We start from the raw sequence: 26802 nt of genomic DNA, 5'->3' as shown, positions 1-26802 counted from the left end.
ATCTTAAAATGACGCTTGATTCCCTTTGGCTTTCCTCACTCCGAATTTTTTTCTCTTTAAAAAGAACTGTACCATAGTGCATAATAAATTCACTTACTAAGCCGAAACATGTTTCGATTTCACTGGTCTCATCAGCTTGATCAGAACTCGTATAATTACGGGATGTCATGCTTGACTAATTGTTTGCCGAAGAACTCATGTTGTCTTTCCGTTTTTTTTTGGATCAAGCGTCAATTTGCGGTCTAGCGTTTGTGAAGTAAAAACGCATTCCATAACTTGTTTGAGATTCTGTTTCTAGAGATTTTTTATTTTATTTCGTTCACTCGCTTTGGTATTAAGGTCCCTAGTACTGACACTTTTTGACGAAAACCAATACACAGTAAAGGTTTAAATTTTGGTAACCATTTTTTGAATGCTCAACAAATTTTCTGTTCAATTACGTGTCACGAACTTTGCTAGGGAGGGAGCTGGTATAACAAAATGTGACATGTTGTGACATATGGGGGAGGGGGAGTAAGCTGGGACGCTACGTAACATGTTTTTTTTTCGAAGAAGAAAAACGGACTTGTTACATAATAAGGGAGGTTGGGTATAAAGAAATGTCTGACAATTTGTTACATGGGGGAAGGGGGAATCAATTTTGGGCAATTTGTGCGTTACTTAATCTACGCATGGATCCTATGTAGTAAATTGACGTTCGTTCTTTTATAGATAAATATTAAACAGCAACTTAGGCCAGAGAACTAATTATGTCGGCATACAGCGAATAATGGAAACTAATCCGAGCTTCGCTTATGAAATATTGTTCCGCTCGTTGTAAATACGTTGATATTTAATACAAGGTAATTGTACTTATTTTCGACAAAGTAGTTAAAATATTCAATTTAGTACAACGGGAGCTATATCAATTAAATTTATTGTGCTACATTGCTGGTCCTAATTTTGAAGCGGGCCCCTGTTATTGAAAGATTTGATCAGTGATGGAAAATGTCCTTACCAAAGAATAAAACTGTGCGGTGTAGATAATTTCCAATTTGTCTCTGTCGAGTTTACAACTACACGCTGCAAAGGCATGTATAGAGAGTCTGACGGCACTCAAAACTGAACATACACTTCTCCTTTCGTTAAAATTCTCACGGTTTCCTATACAAACGGAATCTTGCTCCTGAATACCCTATACACCTATAAACATTTCTTAGTGTCCAGTGTGGATTGGAGAATCGGAGACCGACATCAACAACTTGGCTATCGCAATTTGTGTTTACTTATACTACCGCATTCTACTGATAAGTGTATCATTTGACTCCCATTTCTCGGATTGTTTTGATTCCCGTAAACTTTCAGCTCTAGCTGATTTTTTATCAAAAATTATCCAGGGTTTGAAAAGTTGGTTGGTTTTCCCGAGATTTACGATACTGTTATTACCAGTACCACAACTTTATTAGGTATTCGCCGAAAATAAAATTAGCCAAAGCGCGCAGTTTGCTAAACAGAACACGGGAGCACACTGGCGATTATTAGGCCTCCATAGTTATTACACTCGAGTTTGTGGCCCTTTCTGGAGTATAGGGCATATGATGCCATCCAACCAATCCGAAGATATTTCTTCTTTCACTTAGAGCATCCCGATCATGCTGTGGATTGCTTCCGGCCCCTCTCGATTTTTTGAAGCTTGGTTGAGATCCCGTTGTTCTCAACGACCTTATCGGGGTTTGTAGTTCTCGAATGACTTTCCGTACTTCGTTTCGCGTTCGTCACTTTTGGACACTCAGCATCGAACCAGACATTTCGCTGATTTCCACGTGATGTACCCAACACTTCTACGGTTGTACTGACAGCGTTTTCGATTCTTTCGGCATACTCTTCTACCAGACAACAAAACCGATAGTTGCTGTATGTTCAGTCGCATGGGTCTATGACGCCGTTCGATCCTCAGAAAGCCTTGGCATCAGTGATGGTTATTAATGAAATAAAGCAATGCACATAAACGTCCAATATTGTACACTGAACCAATAGTCCCTGCCTTGCCAGGTCATATTATTTGTAGTAGGCGATCAAATCCCAATACATAACATGCCACATTGAGTTCTACAAGATGACAACACGAATGAACTCATAGTAAATGAAGGTCATGTTTGACAATTGAATACTTTACGCTGACGTCACAAATGAACTCAAGTGTTCATTTTTGACAGTTCGCTTATACTGTTTACATGGACTTAGAGAAATTTCTTGCTAATTGCTTCGAATCTAGTCGTCCACAAAATTTTTTTAAGTTCATGTAAACAGTACAAGTGAGCTGTCAAGAAAAGTGAGATTAACTGCGTTTGTAAAGAACTTAATTCTCGATGGTTGGTTCACTTCGTCCGTTGCGTGAATTCGAGTGTATCATGCATCGAAATCATGGATTACTATCAGGTTTGTTTTGAAGATGTGCGATGATCGGTTTCACTGCCTGACATCAATGAAATGGGAGAAATATCGACTGTCGTCATGGTCGATTTTCGAGCAAATTTCACCATTCGGGTGTTTTCACTACATAAGTTTCATGTATCCATGGGTCACAAAGATGCTCCTAAGAAATATAAATTAATTTTGCGGATAAATTCATCGGTAAGCTGTTGATCTGGCAGGGAATCTGTAGCTGTACCCGCAAGATTCCAATTTTCAGTCCAACGAACACTTATACATCAACGAATGTCTGAAAGAACAGAAGTGTATTGCATTTGATTCGGTTCCACCCCGTCAACGTTGGGCTAGATTTGGCGAGTTGCTAATATAATAAGACTGCGCGACAGTTGTATAGCGAGAGTGTCACAGCGAGAGGGAGTTTATCCCAAACTCACAGTGGCCTACAGCATGCCTTTGAGGAACTTAATTATATGGAGCTAAAATTATCCATATTTGCGAATAAACATGTTCTCCAATGTTTATGTGTATAAAAAGCGCCATCTTTTGGCAATATTCCCTTTTTTGAAAAATTAATCAATGTAGGTTATAGAAAATCTAACTAAAAGAGACACCGCGTGAGTGTCTTAGAGTTGTATAAAAGTTATAAAGCAGAACATTTCCATAAATTATGCTGAAGACATCTTTTCTCTGTCGCTTAAAGTTATCGATTTATAAGGGCGTTTTTTATAACGCCATTCTTAAATTCAATTTTTTACGCCTAACATTCTTGTTTCTGATGCCTCACGATTACAATGTTCAGAAACATTTTTCTTGTGATAATATACACAACACTTTTCCGAGAGACCAAATTAGTATGACTTGCTCGAAAAAAATTGATGCAGATTTAGTATTTATTTTTCCCGGAACCCGTTATTGGCTAGTTATATCATTGTGATACAGTGAAAAAAGTTATCAGTTTAATTTTTTTGAACAATTTTTAAAAGCATTAAAAAGTATTTCTTTGTCCATTTCATTGCGGGATCAGAACAATTTACGAAATAAAATATGACTTCTTGGTCACACATTTTTGACCAAAATATTTCATTTACTCAAACGACTGGGAGGATGAAATTTTGAGTTAGTTGAAAATGGCTGTCTCAGTCTTATAGGGCAAAACTATGGTTGTTTAGTGTCCGACTTTTCGGCCTTGTGGTATTGGTCGTCGGATAGCGACATGCTAACAAAAAACGATAGACCTATATTTCCCTTGGAAAAGGTCAAAATCACAAGACCGAAATGTCGGGAAGTAAACAACTATCGTTTTGCTCTACAAGCCTGAAACAGCAGTTTTTTATTTGCTTCAAATTACCAACCATGAATATTCCTTCTTCAGGGCAAAAACGACTATTCAAGCAACCCTAAACATAAAGCCATTGCAAAATATTGGTTATACATTTTTACTCATTTTCAATTAAACCCCAATTTACAATGCAATCAAGCTCATTACTAGCATCGTAAATGCATAAGGCACAGCCGCAATTTAGCATTGTAACCAGCTCTATATACGTATATCCATCTTCCAGATACAATTCCGGATCCTGGTGGTCAACTGCTCGTATCCTTAGCCCGCCAATTATTTTCGGCTCCCTCAGTGCCCTCAGTAGGGCACTGAGGGAGCCGAAAAATCCTCAATGGGACGGAACTGTGGCAAGCTGGTCGAGTTCCTTTTTTTGGGCACATACGATATCCTTTTCTGCTTGTCCGTCTTCGTCATCCACCGGCACTGCGATTTCACGATCGCTATCTGCTCATCCGTGTACTCGGGGGATCAAGTCTTCTTCCGACAGATGATTTCCTCAATCTTGAGGGTTCGGTGAATCAAGGTATGGGAGCAGTGATATTTTCGACCAGCGTCACACAAACTCGTTCCGTCATTGTCGTCGAAAAGCTTTTCGTCATTACCTTCGCCGGATGACTGCTACCGGTCTTCCTCTCAGTTATGCCAAGATCCGGTAAACTGTACTCACGGGCACGTTTTCGACTCGAAAATGGTCTACCGTAAACTTTTCCACAATGACCATGCGTTTCGTAAAACCATACAACACGCGCGCGGAGTGATTGCTGTTTCGACGCCATCTTCGATTGAACTGACAGCACCCGAGCGAAAAAAAAACATCACCCATTTCCAGGGAGTCCAAAAAATGCGCTCTTTACTTAAGGGGTTATATACAAAGTTGAAACTCAAAAAATGGATTTTTTTTTGAAAATATCTGTGCAAAATTTCATCCAGATCGGAGCACTATATTTTTAATTACAGCCGTTTTCAGTGCGCTGGTTCTTCCACGAATGAAGTAAACACAAAACTTTAAACGCAATTATCTCGGAATGAAATTTTTTAAAAGTACCATTGCGGTGAACGTGATACCTTAAAAACTATTCATTCGATTTTCAAAAAATTTTTTTTGAATTGTTTGTATTTACATTAACGTGTACTTGAACGGTTCCTTGTTCAACAAAAAATTTTGGATTCTTTGCAATGATTTTTTGTTTAAAATTTTGAGCACCATAAAATTGAATTTTTTGATCAACATATTTTTCTTGTAAGAAAAAAAAATTTATTGGGAAACCAATCCGTTCAAGTAAACCACAATCCATTTTTCTTCAATAATCTTTTTAGTTTTTAAATTTCAGTTGAGCGGTTCGGCTTGGAGAGCGTTCACCACAAACCTCCGCAAAAAAACACGCACCTCGGGGGATGGGTCATAACTCAGACAACCTTGAACATTTTTTTAATTCAATTTGATTTTTTATATCTTCGATAGAGCTACCAACGAACTGCCTTTCGCTTTTTCAGATAAAATTTGTATAAAACACTTTAAAAAAATTACGAACTTCGCTACAACTTTGTATATAACCCCTTAAATTACAAAAAGGTATTGAAATCGTTCTCATTTTTTATTGAACACCCGTCATGCAATAAAGTCTAGGCAGCAAAATCAGCGCACTTGCCGTGAAAGACGAAGCAAGTGACCTCTGTTCGAGACTTGCTAAAGGTATTTATTAACATTATTCATATCGTGCGAGAACCAAATTCCATTAAGGTCAAATATTCAATACAATGCATTTGAAGGGAGTCATTTTCAGTGCTAAACAATATTTCAACATTCCTCATTATTCATCATACTGAAAAGGAACAATAAGAAAAATTTTTTTTTCAAAAATATTGCAAAAAATAACTGCTAATTAAAGCTTTCTAATAGCATGAATAGTGCCGTTATCAGGCTTTTGAATTTGACATTTATACATTGGTGCTAAATAATAGCAGAATCAATACGGAAAACGGGCTGTAATAGCACGCTACTTCGCCTTTTCTGACATTATATTAGCATTATATCAGAATATAGGGTTTAACAACACTTTAAGTCTGCCCGACATACAGATCTAAAGCAGATATTAGGCTACATTAGAGTGCTTATTGGTTATTTGGGTAAGGTTGCACGAGTTAGCAGCCAATTTAAAATGCAAAGTTTCTCAGTTTCTTATTACATTACAGATTGGACGTTCGAGTGATTCTATCATTGTTATATGTCCTTAGGATTGAGTTATGATGCCTAAAATTGAAAATCCCCGGGAGCTTTGGTTAGTTTTTTATAATAACAATGTAGGGTTCAAAATGCGTTACAAACATTTTCATTTTACGGGTTCGGGTCCGTTTCGAATTTTCCGATTTTAAAAACGGCCGGGTTCGAGTTCTTCGAAATTTTTATTCTCGGGTTCGGATCGAGTTCGGGTTTTTTCGATATTATAATATTGGGTTCGGGCCGGGTCCGGCTTTCTTAGGTTTCACATTTTCGGGTTCTGGTCGAGCTCAGGTTCTATTTCACAGAACTCAGAATATGTACTATCCGTGTGTTCATTTTGTCTATTGTTTAAAATCTGTCATGCTCGTGAAAAAGTTTACACATTTAGAGGATATTTCTAACCTCTTTCAATTTTATGAAACTCTGTCGCACCGGCAGTTGGGAAAAATGTTGAACATTCACAATTCAACCGTCTCCAGAGTGTTGAAGCGGTTCCAGGAGCGGTTGACGTTGAACCACGGCAAAGGAGCTGGAAGAAAACCGGGACCGGAGAACAAAAAGACGGAGGAAAAGGTGAAGCGGATGATTAAAGCAAATCCCAACGTCTCAAGCCGTGATTTGGCTAAAAAGATCGGTATGTCGCAGAGCTACGTCCAGAATGCAGAGAAGAGAGCTGGACTACATACATACAAGGTACAGAACTCCCCAAACTGCGATGAGCGGCAACAATCGACGGCTAAAACTCGGGCACGGAAGCTCTACGAGAAGATGCTGACAAAATATGGCTGCTGTGTGATGGACGACGAAACGTATATAAAAGCCGATTTTAAGCAAATTCCGGGGTTGGAGTTTTTTACCGGTAAGAGCAAGTTCTATGTGGACGACAAAATTAAGAAGAAGAAAATGTCGAAGTTCTCCTCCAAATATCTCATTTGGCAGGCCATTTGCTCTTGCGGACTGAGGAGTGAGCCTTTCGTGACAAAAGGCACAGATTGTGTGTGTTTACCGTAACGCTGTTTTGCCTCCGTTTCTGCTGTGTTATTTTCATCGATTTATTCTGGATAACGGTGCGAGTTTTGTATTTTGTACGTTTACGTAGGTTAACTAAGTGGTTTTGCTACAGTTAAAATAATTAGTTTTGCCTAAACGATCATCACCGAGGACAAATTAGCTACGTTAAGTTCAGTGTCTTAAGTGAAGAAAACTGCCGGTACCATTATCACTCACCACTACCTACATTGCTGAAACAAACAACCAGAATACTAGGTACCGATCGCTAGATTGCTGCTGTGTGTGAACTGCTCTGAAAAAGCAAAATGATCTGCAACCAATGTTTGTTAAATATTGAATCGGACGAAACCTCTGTTACTTGTAAAGGCTTTTGCTCCGACGAATACCATGCTGAATGTGTTGCCCTCTCGGTGCAGGAGGCGCTTAGCTCTACACAGCAGCGGAATATCTTATGGATGTGCACGCCTTGCACCGATGTCATGATCGATGTTCGCCGATTTGAGGCATTTTTTGAGAAACGCAAGTTGCTATCGCAGTCTTCCAGCTTTGCACCCGTCCGACCTGCTATTGTTTCTGTTCACACTGAACCACAAACCGAAAACCGTGCATTAGATTTATTTGAAGTACGTCAACTGAAGGAACAGATTGCGGCTATTAATGAAATGATTGCTGGCAGATCGTACGAAGTTACCCAACTGTTTACAGAAGCAAGCTCTCCTTCAGATCAATCGTCGCCGTTCTCATCAACCCAACTGCAGCATGGCTCCAGAAATGTTTTTCGTCTTGGTAATTTGTCAAGCTCGTTACCCAGCTCATCCGCTAAATTCTGCTGACTATTCTTCACGAGAGCGAAAAATTCAGTTACTGAAAGGAATATCGCGGATATGGTAACAAAATCGCTCGGAAAGAACCCTGCCGTTGTGAAAAAACTTGTGCCAGACTGGAAAGAAGTAGCTTCGATGCCTTTCATTTCGTTCAAGGTTGGAGTAGATTTGAAACTGAGAAATGCTGCATTGTCACCGTCAACTTGGCCGAGAGGGACTTGCTTTCGGGAATTTCACGAGAAATTTAATGTATGGGAACCTGCTGAATAAGTGTTATTGTATATGTAATGTTATGTATATGAAATGTGATGTAAATGTGATATACAGTGACTTTTGTGATAAAACGTACATATGTAATTAGTTTAAATAACAGTCTGTATGACGCTCTGCGTCAAAGATGAAGTTAAATAAATAAATGGCGAGATCTACAAATCTGAGTGCCTCGAGAAGCGCCTTTTGCCGTTCTTGCAGCAGCACGACGATTCTCTGCTATTTTGGCCAGATTTGGCATCATGCCACTATTCTAAAAGTGTCCTGGAGTGGTATGAGGCCAATTCTGTCCATTTTGTTCCAAAGGACATGAATCCGCCAAACTGTCCGGAGCTGCGCCCGGTGGAGCAGTACTGAGCAATGATGAAGCGGGAACTTCGGAAGAGCAAGAAGACAGTCAAAAACGAGAAGGACATGTTAAGAAAATGGAAAAGAAAACTGAGAAACTAGTACCGGATGACACTGTAAAGACTTTGATGGAGGGCATCAAGCGAAAATGCGTTCAATTTTACACTCAAGGCTCCATCGATTAACTTTTCTTTTGATTTTTGAAGTAAATATATGTATAAAACTACCCTAAAATTTTGGTTTGATTTTAAACATTATAAGAAAATTGGCATGACATTTTCGGTGTCGCAATAATTTCGTGTTTGCCCTTTACATCGGGCTGTATTTTTTACAATTGCATGTACATTAACCAAATTTAACATAGTCTCTCTTCCAAAGTTATTGTTAACATCCTATGAATTGCGTAATTCAGTGTTTTTGTTACGGTGAAGATAAAAACGAGTCGAATGGAATAAAAATTGTTCTTAGGACAAAACGCTAAAAATTTTCGACTCAACAATCTCAAGAGTACTACGAAAGATCGTTTAAAAAATCTTGTTTGGCAGGCAGTTTGAACCTATGGAAAGCAAAGTGAAATTTTCTACAACAAAATACTTCAGGAACGTATTTTGCCATTTTTGGTGCAGCCTATGAAAAACCACTATTTACCTTCATGTTATTATTTTAAGAATGTACTTTAATGCCCTCGGCATGATACTGTACCTTGATGTGGTCCGGGGGCTTTTCTACCAAAGCAGTATTACAGTGATTATATCACAGAAACTTGGGATACAATTATTTTCTTTTTAGTTAAGCTACATTGTGATCAATTTTAGTACTTAACTTGGCGACCTTTATTATCCACTGCCATGGTCAAATAATATACAATGTGGGTTTAGGGCCCAATTCTCTCTGCAGGCACCCTTCTTTTGTTGCTATACTTTCAATTAGATCCATGCTAACACTCACTAACACAAATTGCTTATTCTCTCATATACACTAACAATCTCTCATTCCAAACGTACAAACGTGGCCTACGCGATAACACAAACCTGGTCACAAATACGAACGCCCGAGATCTTGTCAATATTCAAACACCCCGATTGACTAGGTGAACGTTGGAACCTAAGAACCTAAGCTCGCGCAATCATGAATCGGTAACGTCCGGAAGTCTCCGCCCTTGATCCTAGCAGCCCAAATTCATGCCTTTCGATGGACCAATAGAAATAAAAACTAGATAAGACGTCCACGCGCGATCATTGAAGAATACGCGAACATGCGTATGGCCACACGCTTATAAAAATAATGTGTCCACGCGAAGTTACTTACATACTAGCAAACGCGACAAGAACGCCCCCATACAAACGCTCGAATCCTTCGCGATCATCCACGCACGACCACACCCACGATCTCGTAAAAGGTATAACACCCCGGTGACTAAGTGAATGGTTTAGCACTTATAAATTAACAATCCCGGTCTCGAGAGTGAACCTCCAAATGCCCCTGAGAGTGAACCTCCAAACCTCGGAATCCCCTATTCTCGGCCCTAGTAGCATAAGTCCAATGCCTTCAGGTGAACCAATCAAAAATATAATGCTCACATCCACTAAACTACATAAAAATCAAATGTATACAAACAAAGTCACATACACGCGACAAACAAATATAAAAATGCTTGAGCCCTTCGCGACCATCCACGCAACCTATACCCGCGCTCTTCCAGACATTATAACACCCCGGTCATAATATTAACGTCTCAACACTTGTAATCACTTAAACCCTACAGTACAACAAAGAAGGGGGTGACACCATTACCCAGCGAACTCTTTGTACATATCAAGGACAAACTAATACGTGCCAGTTCCGTGAACAAACGGCACATCACGGACAACCCTGCCCGGAAACAGCTGAGGAAAGCTCATCACCAGAAAGATATGCCAACACACAGGCACCAATATCTTTACCTTAACCACAAACGGTTGCCAAATTTGTGGCTGCTGTTCAGGCAATAATGACAACATCTAAAGCTGCGCCAAGTACTTCAAATTCAACAACTAATGCCACCAGTGAAAAAGCTACCACCAAGGATGGAGTGTTCACATTCGTGACCCGCAAGAACAGGAAACCAGGAAGAACATCTGATCGCGAGTATCATGGCAGTAATCAAGATGATGATACGGACGTAAACAACAACGAAGGAGACCCCAAAGTTGGCGAAAGAAGGAACATCTTCCCGACGCGTAAAAAGATCTCCGCTCGCAATACCAAGTTGCGCGCAAGGGATCTTTTTTTACTTTGTGTAAATATATAAGACCCATGGCTCCTCTATGCTAACGCATTGAGCCGTGTCAAATAAACGAATTAAAAAAAAACACGGTGCATGGCGACATGACCGGGAAATCTAGCGATATGGAGTAACTCACTCCCTGTCAGAATGTGATCCGTACATCGAAAACTAAATATCAGAATGACGGTCCGTGTGGCACATACACACGAGCACACGCGACAAACACGTCAACAAACGATACTTCTGCTCTCGCTATCATATACGCACACCTACATTCGCGATCGCAACGCTCCGGTGAAAACGTGAACGTTTTAGTACTTAAGAAGTTACAAACGCGGTCTCAAACGCGAACCCGTAAACGTGCGCGATCATGAATCGGTCACGTCTTTATCCTCCATTCTAGTAACTTAGGTCCATACATTCAGTTATACCAATCGAAAAATAAAGCTCACATCCACAAGGTAACACGTTCCTTGGCGACATGACTTAGAACTCTAGTGATATGTAAGAACCCTCTTTTTTCTAGAATCTGAACCGCACACGAAAAATTAAGTATCAAATTCACGGTCCGCGCTCGATCATTCTAGAATACACGCGAATATGCGAAAGCAAACGGCATTTATGTAGAATTTATGCACGCGAAGTTAGCACATGCGACATACAAAGGCACACGCGATCGAACACGTTAACGTACAAATGCTCGAGCTCTTCGCGATGATGCACGCGATCGCGAGTCCATGCGCCCGCACATACCTGAACCGTACAATGAATATCACATTCAGAATCACGGTCCGCTATAATTGGCCTAAAGCAGTGTTTTAGTGGGCGCCATTCGCCTGTCTCGTCGGCAAATTGTAGTATGTGATTCTGACGGGGAGCCCTTCCGAGAACCTAGCTCTACAGCTCCAATAGGAACTCTCAAAAAAAGAATGTACTTTAATGGTATGAGGACATTTTGATGCAATTATGTGCCCAAGAACCTAAATCCACCCAATGTTCCATCGATACCATCCAAACGGTCACACTGAAAGACGTAGAGGAAGACAAATGATATATCTAGGAAGTGGACAAAAAAGTATCGTGTTGATCCGTGTAGTATTAATAAAGAGAGGAAATGAAAATTTATACTGCACACCCATGTACGATGCTAAGTGAAGCATCTATTTGGTACGAAATGATCATTAAACTAAATACAATTTTGGCCGATCGATCACAAAGCTATCAATAATAAATGACCAATTTTTCGAAGTGGCAGCAACATATCTCATTAGGGGAATATAACTTTGACTACAATTTCATTACATCAAGTGCAATTAAAAACAATGACTGCATTTCTTCCATTTTCAGGTCATCCTGTGGGTGTCATGGTTCTCCGTCCTCGGGTTCCTTCATCTTCTGTCGCAGCTGAGCAAGGACCGATTCGAATACGTAAGTATCCGCCCTTATAATCACCCCCCACAAAACACCGAAAGATCAATCAATCAATCAATCAGTTTCGATTTCGCGACGATACGTGAATTGAGATGTGAAGATGTTGGTACCGGCAATTACACATTGCTCTGACCGCGCTCGCGAGTAGGAGAAAATTATACCTACACTTAGCTGCTCGACGAGGCGCGTCAGTAGCAGCCGGATATGAGTCACAGCCGGCGTGAGAGAGTTCAGGAGATCGTTGTTTATTTTCAACTTTTTCGGTTGCGTAACCTCAGCCAAGCGACATCGTCGAAGTGGGTGTCATCAGACAACGACGCGTCTGGCTATCCAGTGGAGACGACGGAACCACTGTCATCATGTTCTCTGACCCTATAGTTAAGTGGCCAGTTCCCGTGCGGTGGGTTACGTGTTGGCACGTTGGTTTTATTGGGTCATATGACCCATTGTATGGTAATTGTTTAAAATTTCATACTTCAGCTGATAATAGAGGCTGGGCGAACCAGCTGGTGATGAATAAAGAAGAAGTCAGGCAACCCTCATTGAGTACACGGGTGTGACCTATGGGAAGAAAACAATAAGTACTCCATCATCGCTCCCATGCTTTTGTAAAGTGAAATATGCGGTAACTAATCATCAAAAAAGATTATCTGCGCGTACGGTTCTTAGTGGTAGACTGAGAACTCATTACTTCATGTGGGTTCAATTCCATATGGAATATGAGATGCTAGAACCTTCATATTTTATCTTATTTCTTGATGCCGACACAAATTTGTTCAAGCAATTGCAACTTGTTCCGGGTATGTTCTTATAGATCCAACACCGCTCTTTAGATCTGCGAGTTTTGTTTTTCAATTGTATTCAGTCAACAATTTTGACGACTGACCAGCTAATTTGTTACATGTAGGTACATCGCCAAGCTTAGCGAACTTCCTTCCATCAGAAGTGCTAAAATTCGCACCACTCATCTAACGGGCTGTGCACGTACGCGCAGCTAACTAGAAGTAAGTAAACCAACTAGTAAACGGCAATTGAAAACCAGCAACTTCCTATATAAGAAGCCTTTTACCTTTTTGAGCACCTAATCATCCGTGCTCAAAGCAAACCGACGATTTACGTCCGTTCGTACATTCGAGTCATTTGTGTAGATGAGCCCCGGTTTATTGGCTTCCCCTCCAATGAAAATGCAATTGACTGGTTTTAAGTTAAATGCTTAATAGTGTGTACTAAAAGTTCTACACAGTCAGTTTAACTTATGCGTGACAAAATTGTACGTTCGAGATTTCGTTCCGGCATTCAACTCGACCAGATTGAAGTAAACGCAGTACGTCAGTCAGTGAGTCAGTGACATTGAGTACGCGATATACGACAATACAGTAACAAATGGTTTTGGTCAGGGTTTGTTGGTGGCACACAGGCGTGGACGGGTTGCATTTTCTTCCCATGGCAGAGCTGACCTTCGCTCTGAACAAAGTATACTTTACCCGGTCTCCACTGGGTATTACTATTAAAAGGGGGAAGCTTGATCGATGTCTTCTCATAAAAGATCTTGACCAGTCCGATCATTTGGCTCATGACATCCAGACACCTATAACAGCAGCCTGTTAGATTGACTGATTGACACAGCAAGGGAACAATTAAAATGAAGGTCTTATGGCGGTTGGAAGTATTTTGAAAGCACAGCGACTATGCAACAATATTTGATTTTTTATTTTCTTCAAATTATGTACCTATTATTATTTACTTTCTGCATTTCGATTTTAAAATCAACTTACGCTTTACCAAGATAAATACCATTTTCCACTAGGTCAACTAGTCGGAAGCAATTACTTGCGATGCCGTAAGTCCTCCAGTCAAGAGATCGAAAAACGCGGCCACTGTCGGTGGTATTTTCGTTTGACCTGTTTCTCGAAATCGAATCCAATCATCTTATTGGTTTGCTGCCAAAGGGGGCAATTAAATCCTTCTTTTGGCTGTTACAAGCAGGTGCCTATTTGTCCACCCTTGCATTATTCTGCCGGGATACTCAAGTAGTTCTGATTGGATATTCGATTGCTCTAATGGATAACCAATTTTGTGGTCCATTTTTATTTAGATTGTTTCAGTTTGATTTTCTTTTTTGAAGTTTACTCGTTTTTTGCATTAGGCTACGACTAATTGATCCTCACTAATTAACTAGCAAAAATGGATACGCTTGAGAAAATAAGGAACAAGTACCGTTCCATAACCAGCAGCAGATGGATTGGTATTTAGTCGGTCGCGACTCGGTTGTACGAATAGAAAAAGACAATTTTGGCAAGCTTCTTTCAAAAAAAAAATTGTTAATGAGCAAATTACAAGTGTTTTTTTATTCAAATCGTTTATTTGATAAGGCACGTTGCGTTATCTTAAAGGTGCCAATTTTGTTTTGTTTTACATTTTAAATTGCTTAAAACTAGGGGATTACATATTGATTTTTTTTAAAATGAAACTAATGCGATTTTATAGCTATCTTATATATCTACACAAGGGGATAATATTATTTTCGTAAGATTAGGGTCATTTAGTTGTTGTGGCAATATGGTTTGACATTTTTATCAGTGAGATTATTGGAGCAAATAATGTTTAACTAAGGGGGACAATTTTTTACGACTATCTTAAAAGTAGGAATAACTAGAGGGCATGATTGAATTTTGTAAAGATTCGTAATTATAGTTATTTTTGTAGGTAGTAGAGTTGGGTATTTTCAACGAGATTATATAATATAATAGTTAAAACTAGAAGAGACAAGAAGAGCTAAATGCTTCGTGATGATATTGGGGGGGTAGGGGTGTTACTTCAGGGTATAAGAGTCAGGGGAGGGAGGGTAGACAAAGATGGCAGGGAGAGAAAATTATTTCAGTTTCAGGCATCGTGAGATCAACGGATGGATTACAAACTCGGGTGGCCTTCATCAGGGGAATCATGTACTGGGACGCCGGGTGGTCCTCCTCAAGATGGCAGGGGTTTTTTTCCAGACGATTTCGTAGTACGGCTCAGATGTGGATCGGCTACATTTCGAGTTAAGCGTGTTATGTTCGTGCCGTAGGTCCCGTGTTTGTTGGCTCATTCGATACAGATGCTTTGATACAGGTGGAAGAGGGTTCTGAGAATGATAAGGAAAATAAGAAGGGGCAGTTAGACTTGTATATTGATGGTTTTCACAAAGGTGTATATAAGGGACATATAGAGGACATCGCGGCTTGCCAGCACATCTCGAACCTGGACGTTGGTTGGTCTTCCTCGGGCCCGCAGGGTATCCATTAGCCGAGACCTGGTGGAACTGTATTCGGTGCACGCCCAGACAATGTGCTCGATGTCGTGATAGCCGTCGCCACAAGCGCAGATACCACTATCCACGAGCCCAATACGCCGGAGATGTGCATCCAGCGTGTAATGGTTTGCCATGAGTCGGGACATCACACGAATGAAGTCACGACCCACATCCATCCCCTTGAACCAAGGTTTCGTCGATACCTTAGGGATTATCGAATGTAGCCACCTTCCCAGCTCCCCACTGCTCCACGAAGTTTGCCAACTTTCGAGGGTTCTCTGATGAGTAATACTAAAAAATTCGTTGAAGCAAATTGGTCTTTCGTAAACGTCTCCTTCTAAGGCACCCACCTTAGCTAAGGAGTCTGCCTTCTCATTGCCCGGAATGGAGCAATGAGAAGGGACCCATACCAAGGTAATATGGAAAGAGTTGTCAGATAAAGCACTCAGAAGCTCCCGTATTTTCCCCAAAAAATACGAGGAGTGCTTTCCATGGTTCATCGAGCGAATAGCGTCAATGGAACTGAGGCTATCCGAAACGATGAAGTAATGGCCTGCGGGTAATGTTTCAATGACTCCAAGGGTATACTGAATGGCAGCTAGTTCTGCGGCGTAAACTGAAGCAGGGTCACTGAGTTTGTAGGAGGCGGTGAACTTTTGATTGAAAATACCGAAGCCAGTGGACCCTTCGAGGTTTGATCCGTCAGTATAAAACATCTTACAACAGTCGACTTCTCGGAATTTATTATAAAAAATGTTTGGAACCACTTGTGGGCGTATGTGGTCCGGAATTCCACTAATCTCGTCTTGCATGGATGTGTCGAAGAAAACAGTAGATTCAGAAGTATTTATGAAATGCACACGGTTGGGATTGTAAGAAGAAGGGTTAATATTCTGCGCCATGTAGTCAAAGTACAGGGACATGAAACGGGTCTGAGAATTGAGCTCAACAAGCCTTTCGAAATTTTCAATCACGACCGGGTTCAAGATATCGCATCGAATGAGCAATCGATATGAGAGTTCCCAAAATCGATTTTTCAACGGGAGAACGCCCGACAGCACTTCGAGACTCATCGTATGGGTCGACTGCATGCACCCTAAGGCGATACGCAAACAACGATACTGAATTCTTTCGAGTTTGATGAAATGTATGTTCGCGGCGGATCGAAAGCAGAAGCATCCGTATTCCATTACCGACAGTATCGTTGTTTGATACAACCTAATTAGGTCTCCTGGGTGGGCACCCCACCATGTTCCGGTTATTGTACGAAGAAAGTTGATCCTTTGTTGGCATTTCTGTTTCAGATACCGAATATGGCATCCCCAAGTACCTTTCGAGTCGAACCAGACCCCTAGATATTTTACTGTGAAGACCTGAGCGATAGTTTGACCCATTAATAGAAGCTGTAGTTGTGCTGGTTCACGCTTTCTTGAAAATACAACTAGCTCAGTTTTCTCCGTGGAGAACTCGATACCCAGCTTAATAGCCCAAGCAGACAAATTGTCCAAGGTATTCTGTAATGGTCCTTGTAGATCGACAGCTTTGGGTCCCGTAACAGACACCACGCCATCGTCTGCAAGTTGCCTTAACGTGCAGGAATTGTCAAGACATTCATCAAAGTCGTTGACGTAGAAATTGTATAACAGGGGGCTTAGACATGAGCCCTGGGGAAGGCCCATGTAGCTAAATCGTGATGTCGATAAGTCACCATGCGAAAAATGCATGTGCTTTTCCGACAACAAGTTTAGTAAAAAATTGTTTAAAGTCGCTGAAAGACCATGCTGGTGCAGCTTCTCTGAAAGAATGTTGATCGAAACTGAATCAAAAGCCCCCTTAATATCTAGGAACACTGATGCCATCTGCGCTTTGCTAGCATAGGCCATTTGAATTTCTGCTGAGAGCAACGCAAGACAATCGTTCGTCCCTTTGCCTTTGCGAAAGCCAAATTGTACAGTAAGCCATTTGCTTCGACCCAATTGTCGAGGCGGGATAGGATCATTTTCTCGAACAACTTTCGGGTACAGGATAGCATTGCGATCGGACGGTACGAATTGTGGTCGGAGGCTGGTTTTCCTGGTTTTTGGATGGCGATGACCTTCACTTGTCTCCAATCGAGTGGGACAATGTTAACCTCGAGAAACTTATTAAATAAGTTCAACAAGCGTCTCTTGGCAGAGTCAGGCAGATTCTTCAACAAGTTGAATTTGATTCTGTCTGGCCCCGGAGCTTTATTGTTACACGACAAGAGAGCAAGTGAGAACTCCACCATCGAAAAAGGTGTTTCGTTCGCGTTATCGTGAGGAGACGCGGCGCGGTAAATCTTCTGTGCCGGGGCGGAATCCGGACAAACCTTCTTGGCGAAATCGAATATCCAACGGTTTGAATATTCTGCACTCTCGTTAGTACTGTTTCGGTTTCGCAAACGCCGGGCCCTGCCCCAAAGAGTGCTCATCGATGTTTCTCTCGTTAGTCCGTCAACGAACCGGCGCCAGTAACTACGTTTCTTGGCTTTCATCAAACTCTTCATTCGCGTTTCTAACGTCGCATATTGTCGATAGCTAGCGGGTAACCCGTCGTCCCGGAAGGTCTTATACGCGGTGGCCTTCTCCGCGTACACGTCTGAGCACTCTTTGTCCCACCACCGGATTAGGAGAGCGTTTTTGAATGTTCGCGCCGGGTACTGGCTTAGTCTGAGCTTGATTCGCGCTGTCGAGAATCAAGCCAGCCAAAAAGCTGTACTCTTCCTCCGGAGGAAGTTCTTGGGTAGATTCGATGTTGTCGGATATCGCGGCAGCATAGCTCTTCCAATCGATATTTCGTGTGAGGTCATACGAAATATTGATTGATTTCAATGGCCTTGAACCGTTATTGATTGAGACTACAATCGGCAGATGGTCGCTGCCGTGGGGATCAGGAATTACCTTCCACGTGCAATTTAACCGCAGCGATGTTGAGCAAAGGGACAAGTCTAAGGCGCTCGGGCGCGCTGGAGGAGCAGGAATCCGTGTCATTTCACCCGTGTTTAAAATTGTCAAATTGAAGTTATCGCAAAGATCCTGAATTAAGGAAGACCGGTTATCATCATAGAGGCAACCCCATGCTGTACCGTGAGAGTTAAAGTCTCCTAAAACTAGTCGCGGTGCTGGCAGGGATTCTAAAATGTCTTGTAGCCGTCGGTGGCCAACCGCGGTGTTGGGGGGAATATATATGGAAGCTATGCAAAGGCTTTTGCCTTTGGTTGTTACTTGACAAGCGACAACTTCAATACCTGTTATCGAGGGAAGGTTAATTCTGTAGAAGGAATAGCGCTTTTTGATCCCCAAAAGCACTCCTCCATAGGGGGTGTCTCGATCCAGGCGAATAATATTAAAGTCGTGGAAGTTGAGATCTATGTCGGAAGTTAACCAAGTTTCACATAATGCAAATGCATCGCAACTCAAATTATTTATTAAAATTTTGAAGGAATCGATTTTCGGGATGATACTTCTGCAATTCCACTGTAGAACAGTGATCAAATCCGTGACCTCGTTCGATGAGTTAGCCATTGAAGGATACAATCGCTGAGAGGAGGGGCCATTTAGCAGTCAACTGCTTCAAAAATGTTCTCACTGTAGGGAGAAAAGCTAACATAAGACTTTTAATAGGATCAGTAATATTGAAAAAAATTACAAGTGTTGGTTGTCGGTCTGCCTCCAGCTACCGATGACAACGGTTACCGTAAGCAAACGGAGAAAAAATTACATCCACTGGGCGCTCGCGTTTAGTACACTGCTTCATACGAATTTACTGTTATTTTTATTATATTCATTGTCTGTCGTTCGTTTCTGTACTAGAATTTTTGAAACTTTGATTTTTCGTCAAGAAAAATGAATAATATTACAATTTTTACACATCTAATTTTTATATTAAATCTTAGCCTTACCTGATCTCGGAAAATATTTCATCACATGAAGCAGTAAACACATGTCACTTTGTCGAGATATCAGTTTATGAATTTACTGTACATAAAACTGCATCACGAATGTTTCTACTGCGGGTTGAAAGGTTATCAGGCTGCTTTTATAAAAGTTGGAAATATTGAAAGCTGTAAAAATCTGGTCCACAGTGTGAGATAAATTTATTAATCCAACGCAGGTTTCTTTTTATCCGGCTGAGACATAGGAACACTTGTCTCAGAAATTGCCAGAAACTCCTTTTCTGAACTCAGACCAGGAGCCACAGCAAAGTCCCGATTTTATCAGCCCCCCATTTTATCAGCTTTTTGACCCGATTTTGTTAGCCTTATATGAAAATTGATAGCTGGTAGTTTGATGTGCTCTAGCAGACGAACCAAGTTGATTTGGAGTAAATCCTTTCTTGAGTATATTTTCCTTATCTTAAAGAATTTTGCACTGTCAGACCCCCTTAAAGGATATGTAAACAAAATAATCAGAAAGGGTTATGAGGCTATGTCTAGGTACTAAAGAATAATATTTTAAGAGCTTCCGGTTTACTAAAAAGAAAGAAAAATATATGTCCCGATTTTGTCAATGTCCCTGCTTTATCAACCTAAAATTCACCAAGGGGCTGATAAAAACGGGTTTTTTACTGTATTATCTTCGGTTTTGTACCAGTATTTCCTCGAGTTGTTATTTTTGGAGGACCTTCCAGTCCAGCATCTTCTTTGACCGAAGCACTGTCAACTCTGTGTTTCAGCAGATCCGCGCAATTCAAATTGGAATCGTACACCTCGCCATTGATTTCGAACTTGTTTGCTGATACGTATACTCGGTACTTCTTCTTAAAAGCTAGTGATCGCGTGCCGAACCCAAATCGAAGAACTAAGCATTGTCAACACTATCTACCTTGTCTGGGTGCCCGGACATTCCGGTATTACTGGAAATGAATGGGCTGACGAATTGGCCCGGGAAGGTTCAGCGATTGACTTCGTTGGTCCTGAGCCCGCCGTGCCAATTTCGACCAGTTGGATAAGGGAAAAATACGAGCGTTTCTAGAACAACCGTGCCCAGTGATTTCGAAAAATCTCTTACATTTTTCGAAGCTCCACTGCGGCATGCTGACCAGAGCTTTAACCGGCCACTGCAAACTCAATTATCACATGGCAACGATTCAGTGCGCTGAGTCTTTTTCATGTGATCTTTGAGAATTCGACTACGAACCTCATAGCGGTAGCGCAATTGCGATTTCGAGTTTTCGGCCGCCCTTACATAGACGACACCATGTTTGAACGACTGAAACTCAGAGACATACTAAAGCTTCTTATCCAATGTGGTAAAGAGCTTTAGGTTTACTCGCAGGCGAGTTGAGCTACTTGTGAGTTTAACTTACCTGCGGTTTGTTTTTGTGCTGTTATTTTTCCTCCCTTCCAATTCTACATACTGGGAACGTGCCATTTCAGGCAATATATTCTGATTCCTGATGCCACGGTCCAATATTTTTCCGTCAGGACTCTAAACATCTGCAATCTGCATTTTTTTGTCTTTGGTCCGAAAGAAGATCACAATGAGCCCGATTGAGAAGCATGGGTATAGAATCAGCCGAGGAGTCGATTTTATTTCGACACCCATCTCACCTTAAGGCGAATCTTTGTCAGGAAAAGTTATAATCATTTTTGCAGGGGTCTAGAGCCCAGTGCTGGATGGTAGGAGAGAAGAATGGGTAATATAATAGCAGTACTTAATTTGGTTCGCATTTATTCGCATCGAAAAAAATACCAAACCTTTAAGAGGCGGAGAGCATCCTTCGAAGCGTAGTAACAAGCTTTGCACTATACGTTATATCGTTACACTACATGATCTGGGAAGTCTAAGTGATCCGAGAGTCACCGTACGAATGAAACTGAACTCGTTGTTTTCGGTCTTGAAAGCCAAATATCTGGCACTATGCAAAATTGTTACTGCCCAAAGAGAAAAAAAACGTTAGTATTTATCGTCTAGCAGCCCGAAGTTCGTATCGGTTACAAATGAGATGAATTTGAAGTACCCAAATCCAATAGGTTAGGTGTTGTGCCTTCATGCTCATGGTTCATTCATTTTTTCTCATTTTAGAGGGTGAAAATTTTGCACAGCAGTATAACGAAAAAAGGTGTTCTGTATATGCTACCGAGGTGCAAACAACTTAAGGGGGTAAAGGAGTTTTTACCCTATTTTGTTTTTTGCATATTGCGAAACACATTTTAGTCTTGAATAGCAATTTTCAGTTGCATACGAAAACTCCTTCGACTCTTTGAAGTTTCCAATGCAAAAAATAGATGAATAAATTGGCGCTCGTACGTTCATCGGAAATGAAAATTCTAAAAGGTCTTAAAGCATATTAAATTATCTACTCCTTGGCCTATCCTTTTGCAAAAATTTCACTATAAAAATATTGTGAGTATTTGAACATAATTTGAATAAAAAAAATTACAAAAACGGTGGGTCAAAGACTAGATAAATCAGTGAGATTTTAAAAGAGTAAGATGGTAAGGGGATTGCTTAAGAGGTCTCTGAGATATCCATGGTACCGAGTTTGAAGTTTCGAGGAAAACACGAAATATGTGTTCACAAGAATATAGAATAAAATTCATTCATTTTTTTTTACTTCAGCAGGGAGGCAGGGAGTGTCTTTAAAAATCTATTCCTAAAATGGTAAAATTTCAATTAAGAAATCGATTTGTTATGGAAAAGAAAACTCCTATGTCCCCAAATCTCTGGACATAGTAGGTGTTAGCTCTATCAATTTTCCAGTGCCACATTTCTGAACAGCAGAGGCATAGCGGTACATTCCGAAGCCATTCAGCAACAATAGGAGCATCAAATTTATACAAGTTTAAGATTCCTTGACACGAACATGGAATACGCGAATTGTACAATTTTACTTTATTGGGTTTAATGCATAATTATGCAAGATATCATACTTTACCTGATATATAACATTATTTACGTTTAGGTGAATTATGTATTGGATTTCAAAAATAATATAAAATGATCTTATTGATATCTTTCACTGAATCACTGTGTACTCATTTTCTAAAATTTGATTTGTATAGAATTGTTTCCCATTGATTATACCAAATATTCAGCCAGTCAGATTTAGAAGGCGCTGCATACGTCAAGCAGGATGACCTGGCGTATTTTTGGTAGGTCGAAACACGTTTGCGTTTAATTATTATAATTTAATTATTATTATGGACAGGAGACATGCTGGTAGACATGAGTGATTCGTAGTTATGCTGCCTAAGCTCGACTCCTGCCAACAGAAGAAAGACGTAACTTTTTCAGTGTGTTTGGATTACGGAGAAGCTTTCATTAAAAACTTTTGACATATTTTTATAATCCATACTACTTATAGTCAAAAATACAATTTTCTTTTTGAATGTGATTCTAAACGCCAACTCTCAAATGCTATCAACCTTTTAAGGGTACCCGGTCTTTCCGATATTATTGGAAATGAATTGGCGGACGAATTGAGTTGGGAGGCGCTGCGACTGATTCCATTCGTCCAGAACCAGTTTTACCACTGTGGTGTAGCTTACAAACTTCCGTTCTAGCGAATACTTTTCTACCGGTTGTGAGTTCGAAAATGTCAAAGAATTTGTTGCATGTTTTCAAGTACAATTGCAGTATTCTAGTCAGGACAGTGGGGGTGGGCGTAGCGTAGTTGGTAAATCGATTGCCTTGTACGCAGCGCACCTGGGTTCGAGTCCCAACCCCGCACATAGGGTTGGAAATTTTTCGTAAGAGATTTTTCTAACCCGAAGAGGCGAATGACCTTAAGGTTAAAATCCTATAATCAAAATTAAAAAAAATAGTCAGGACACTGACTGAACATCGCAAATATCACATGGCTGGTACTCAGCGTGCTAAATATTATTCGTGTAATCTTCGTGAACTCGATTACGGGATTTCATATGATTTGATATGTAACTACCCTGCAGTAATGCAATTGCGTAATCGGTTTTTTGGTTCTCCATACAAAGATGAACCTATGTACTGGGACCGAAAACTCAAGGAACTCAGTGTGGTAAACAGCTATAGGCTTTATCAGTAGTGTTTATTCTTTCTTTGGGAGTGCAGAATTCAGACTAGATACTCTTTTGTATTGTAATTGTACTATGTCTTCATTTTCCATCTGCCTGCCTTTTTCTTTCACTCCTCTTTCCCGTCTCATAAAGAACTTGATGAGACGACACGGCAAGGCAGAAATCTCAGAGTATCATGGGGAACGTTTCAAGCGTGCTAATATATTCTGATTCCTGATCCTTAACCTGAGGTATAATCAAACGAAAATCAAGATATCAAGACAAACACGCCTACATACAATTTTTGTATCTTAATGCATCAGGTATGTCACTACGTAAACTAAGAATGGCTTTGAATGCATGTGTTCGATACATCTACAATCTTTCCAGATTTTCTCGAGTGACCCATCTTCATCATCCCCTTATTGGTTGCCCGTTTCGTCAATTTTATAATTTGCGGTCCAATCTAACATTATTTCGAATTATCCAGTCTAAGCATCCTGAATATCTGTTTTCAAAATTAAGGCCTCTTCGTAATCCTCGAACACTAAATTTTTTAATGCCACTTAATTATACGGCTTATTACAACCAATCATAATTTGTAAGAGCTGTTGTTTGTTGGAATAACCTACCATTTTCTATTAAATCTTGTACTTTTGGGCGAGAATTATTACGCGGGAAAATGTACTTTTGCATATAAAATATTTAAAATAATCCATAAAGAATTGTAAAACGATCCATAAAAAAGTTGTCAATGTTCCATAAAACAAAACTGAAAATCCATAAAACAATGTGAATGATCCATAAAAAGGGGTGATTTGATCCATAGATTATGTAAAATTGAACCATAAAATGGTCGCAAAAGAGCACTAAAATAGTAGTAAAAGAGCAATTAAAATCAACCAATGCCCCATAAAAATATTGGAAATGTTCCATAAAATGATACATTTTGCGCCATAAATTAACTGACATTGATCCATAGAATATTAACAATGCACAATAAAACACGTCGATATGTTCCATAATATCGACAAAAATGTTCCACGGTATTACAAAATGGAGCAATAAAATGTCAGAAAAAGTTCCATAAATTTGATGAAAATGTTTGCTAAATAATTTTTCTTGGTCCATAGAAGATGTAAAAATGAACATTAGAAATGATTCATATATCGAACGTTAAATAATGGTTCATGGATATTTACAAAACGATCCATAAGAAAAGAAAATGCAAAACGATCCATTAATATGTGCTTATGCACTAGAAAAAATACATTTAATGAATTCAGGCGAAATTTTATGGTAAACTGAAAAAATAAGTTGTGCTTAATAATTCTCATAACAGTGACAGTGTTTTAACAAGTGAGCTTATACTGGGAGCTAGTGTGATGCGGCTTGGCCGCATATCCGAGGCCAAGGATCCGAAGCGGCGCAAAGGATCCGTTGGACGAGGCATTGATTAACCCGTAGCTGGAATTGCAAGCAAACCTGTGGTCCTCTCGTTTGCCCGGTTTACTTAAACATAGGGGCTATAGCTAGTTAAAAGCCGACTGAGCGGTAGCGAAGTCGGACAGTGCACTAGATAGCGATGTGGCGTAGCCACATTAGTCAGTGTTCGTGTATAAAGTGTCCGTTTTCGCTTCAGATAGTTATTCAGATAGTATTTACGACTCATGCCAGCCTGTATCAGTGGTCTAATAACTCTCAGCGCTCTAATTTCATAAATACCCTGACGTTTAAAGAGTTGCCATAATGATTTCAGGTTAGCTAAGGTCAGTTACCTGACTAGTGGGATACGGAAGCTTAAGTTTAACTATAATGTATGCTTTGTTTGTTGTAGTTATATGCAGTGCATGTATGCATGGTTTGTTGTAGTTTGACATTACAACCAAATGTAATAAACTTTATTATTAGTTCGAACAGCAAAAATTTCGCATGAATTCATTAAATTTAATTTTTCTGGTGCATAAGCACATATTAATGGATCGTTTTACATTTTCTTTTCTTATGGATCGTTTTGTAAATATCCATGAACCATTATTTAACGTTCGATATATGAATCATTTCTAATGTTCATTTTTACATCTTCTATGGACCAAGAAAAATTATTTAGCAAACATTTTCATCAAATTTATGGAACTTTTTCTGACATTTTATTGCTCCATTTTGTAATACCGTGGAACATTTTTGTCGATATTATGGAACATATCGACGTGCTTTATTGTACATTGTTAATATTCTATGGATCAATGTCAGTTAATTTATGGCGCAAAATGTATCATTTTATGGAACATTTCCAATATTTTTATGGGGCATTGGTTGAATTTAATTGCTCTTTTATTACTATTTTAGTGCTCTTTTGCGACCATTTTATGGTTCAATTTTACATAATCTATGGATCAAATCACCCCTTTTTATGGATCATTCACACTGTTTTATGGATTTTCAGTTTTGTTTTATGGAACATTGACAACTTTTTTATGGATCGTTTTTCAATTTTTTATGGATCATTTTTGTTGTTTTAGCGGCGCAAACTTAGGGCTGCCATTATTACGCGAACTCAACAACACCTACTAAATTTAAAATATTTGAAAGCGTAGAATTAGAGATTAACATTAGTTTTGAAATGTCGATATAATAAAAAAAAACTGAATTTTAGCAAAGTGTAGCATTAAAAAAGGCAGCTGCCTTACGTTACACGGTTGATTAAACAAATAAATAAATAAATACAAACGCTCGAGCCCTTCGCGATTATCCACGCACTCCAACGCCCGCGATTTCGCAAACAGGATAATACCCCGGCGATTAAGTGAACGTTTTAGCACTAAGTAAATTTACAAATTCGGTCCCTGGAGTGAACCTGCAAACACCCGTTTTCACGCGATCATGAATCGGTTATGTCCGGAAGCCCCTACTCTCGGCTCTAGCAGCCTAGGTCTATGCCTTCAGTTGGACCAATCGAAGCAGACAATATGGCGACATGACCAGGAACTCTAGTGATGCTATATGCCATGCTATATTTTCCTAAGGAGACAAAATTGGGTAAGCACCAAAATTTCTCCCCAGGGCGAAAATTTTTGGTAAAACCACTCTTTGTACGTGAATGGCACAAATTCTAACTTTACAAAATCAGGGATGCTTAGGGGGAAATATAGCACACCCTGGTAAAAATTGAGGTTTTATGGCACTCTTGAAGACCTTCTTAAAACTTAGAATGCACTTGTAGTGTGCTATAAAACCAGACTTGCCACTCGGGTAGTACTTTCGCATTGGCCTGCTAAACCAACACAAGTTTCGGCTTCACTATGTCTCATCGGCATAAACAGAACTTCTGCTCGGACGGGACATCACGTTTGATCTGTCGTTCGATTGAAACACAAATCGTGTTTCCG

General features: G+C 40.0%; 1 protein-coding gene across 1 annotated transcript in view; it reads left to right on the top strand.

Annotated features, from left to right (window-relative positions):
• LOC131694303 (E3 ubiquitin-protein ligase AMFR-like) overlaps nucleotides 1-26802 on the top strand; it is a 139989-nt gene that overhangs the window by 57437 nt on the left and 55750 nt on the right. The window contains exon 5 of the mRNA XM_058982927.1: nucleotides 12039-12119. Within this exon, the coding sequence (XP_058838910.1) occupies nucleotides 12039-12119 (81 nt within the window). The remainder of the gene's footprint in view (nucleotides 1-12038; nucleotides 12120-26802) is intronic.

The sequence above is a fragment of the Topomyia yanbarensis genome, chromosome 3 (assembly GCF_030247195.1).
Source record: "Topomyia yanbarensis strain Yona2022 chromosome 3, ASM3024719v1, whole genome shotgun sequence".
Classification (NCBI taxonomy): domain Eukaryota; kingdom Metazoa; phylum Arthropoda; class Insecta; order Diptera; family Culicidae; genus Topomyia; species Topomyia yanbarensis.
The sequence above is the reverse complement of the archived record's forward strand: the minus strand, read 5'-3'. Positions and strand labels throughout refer to the sequence as shown.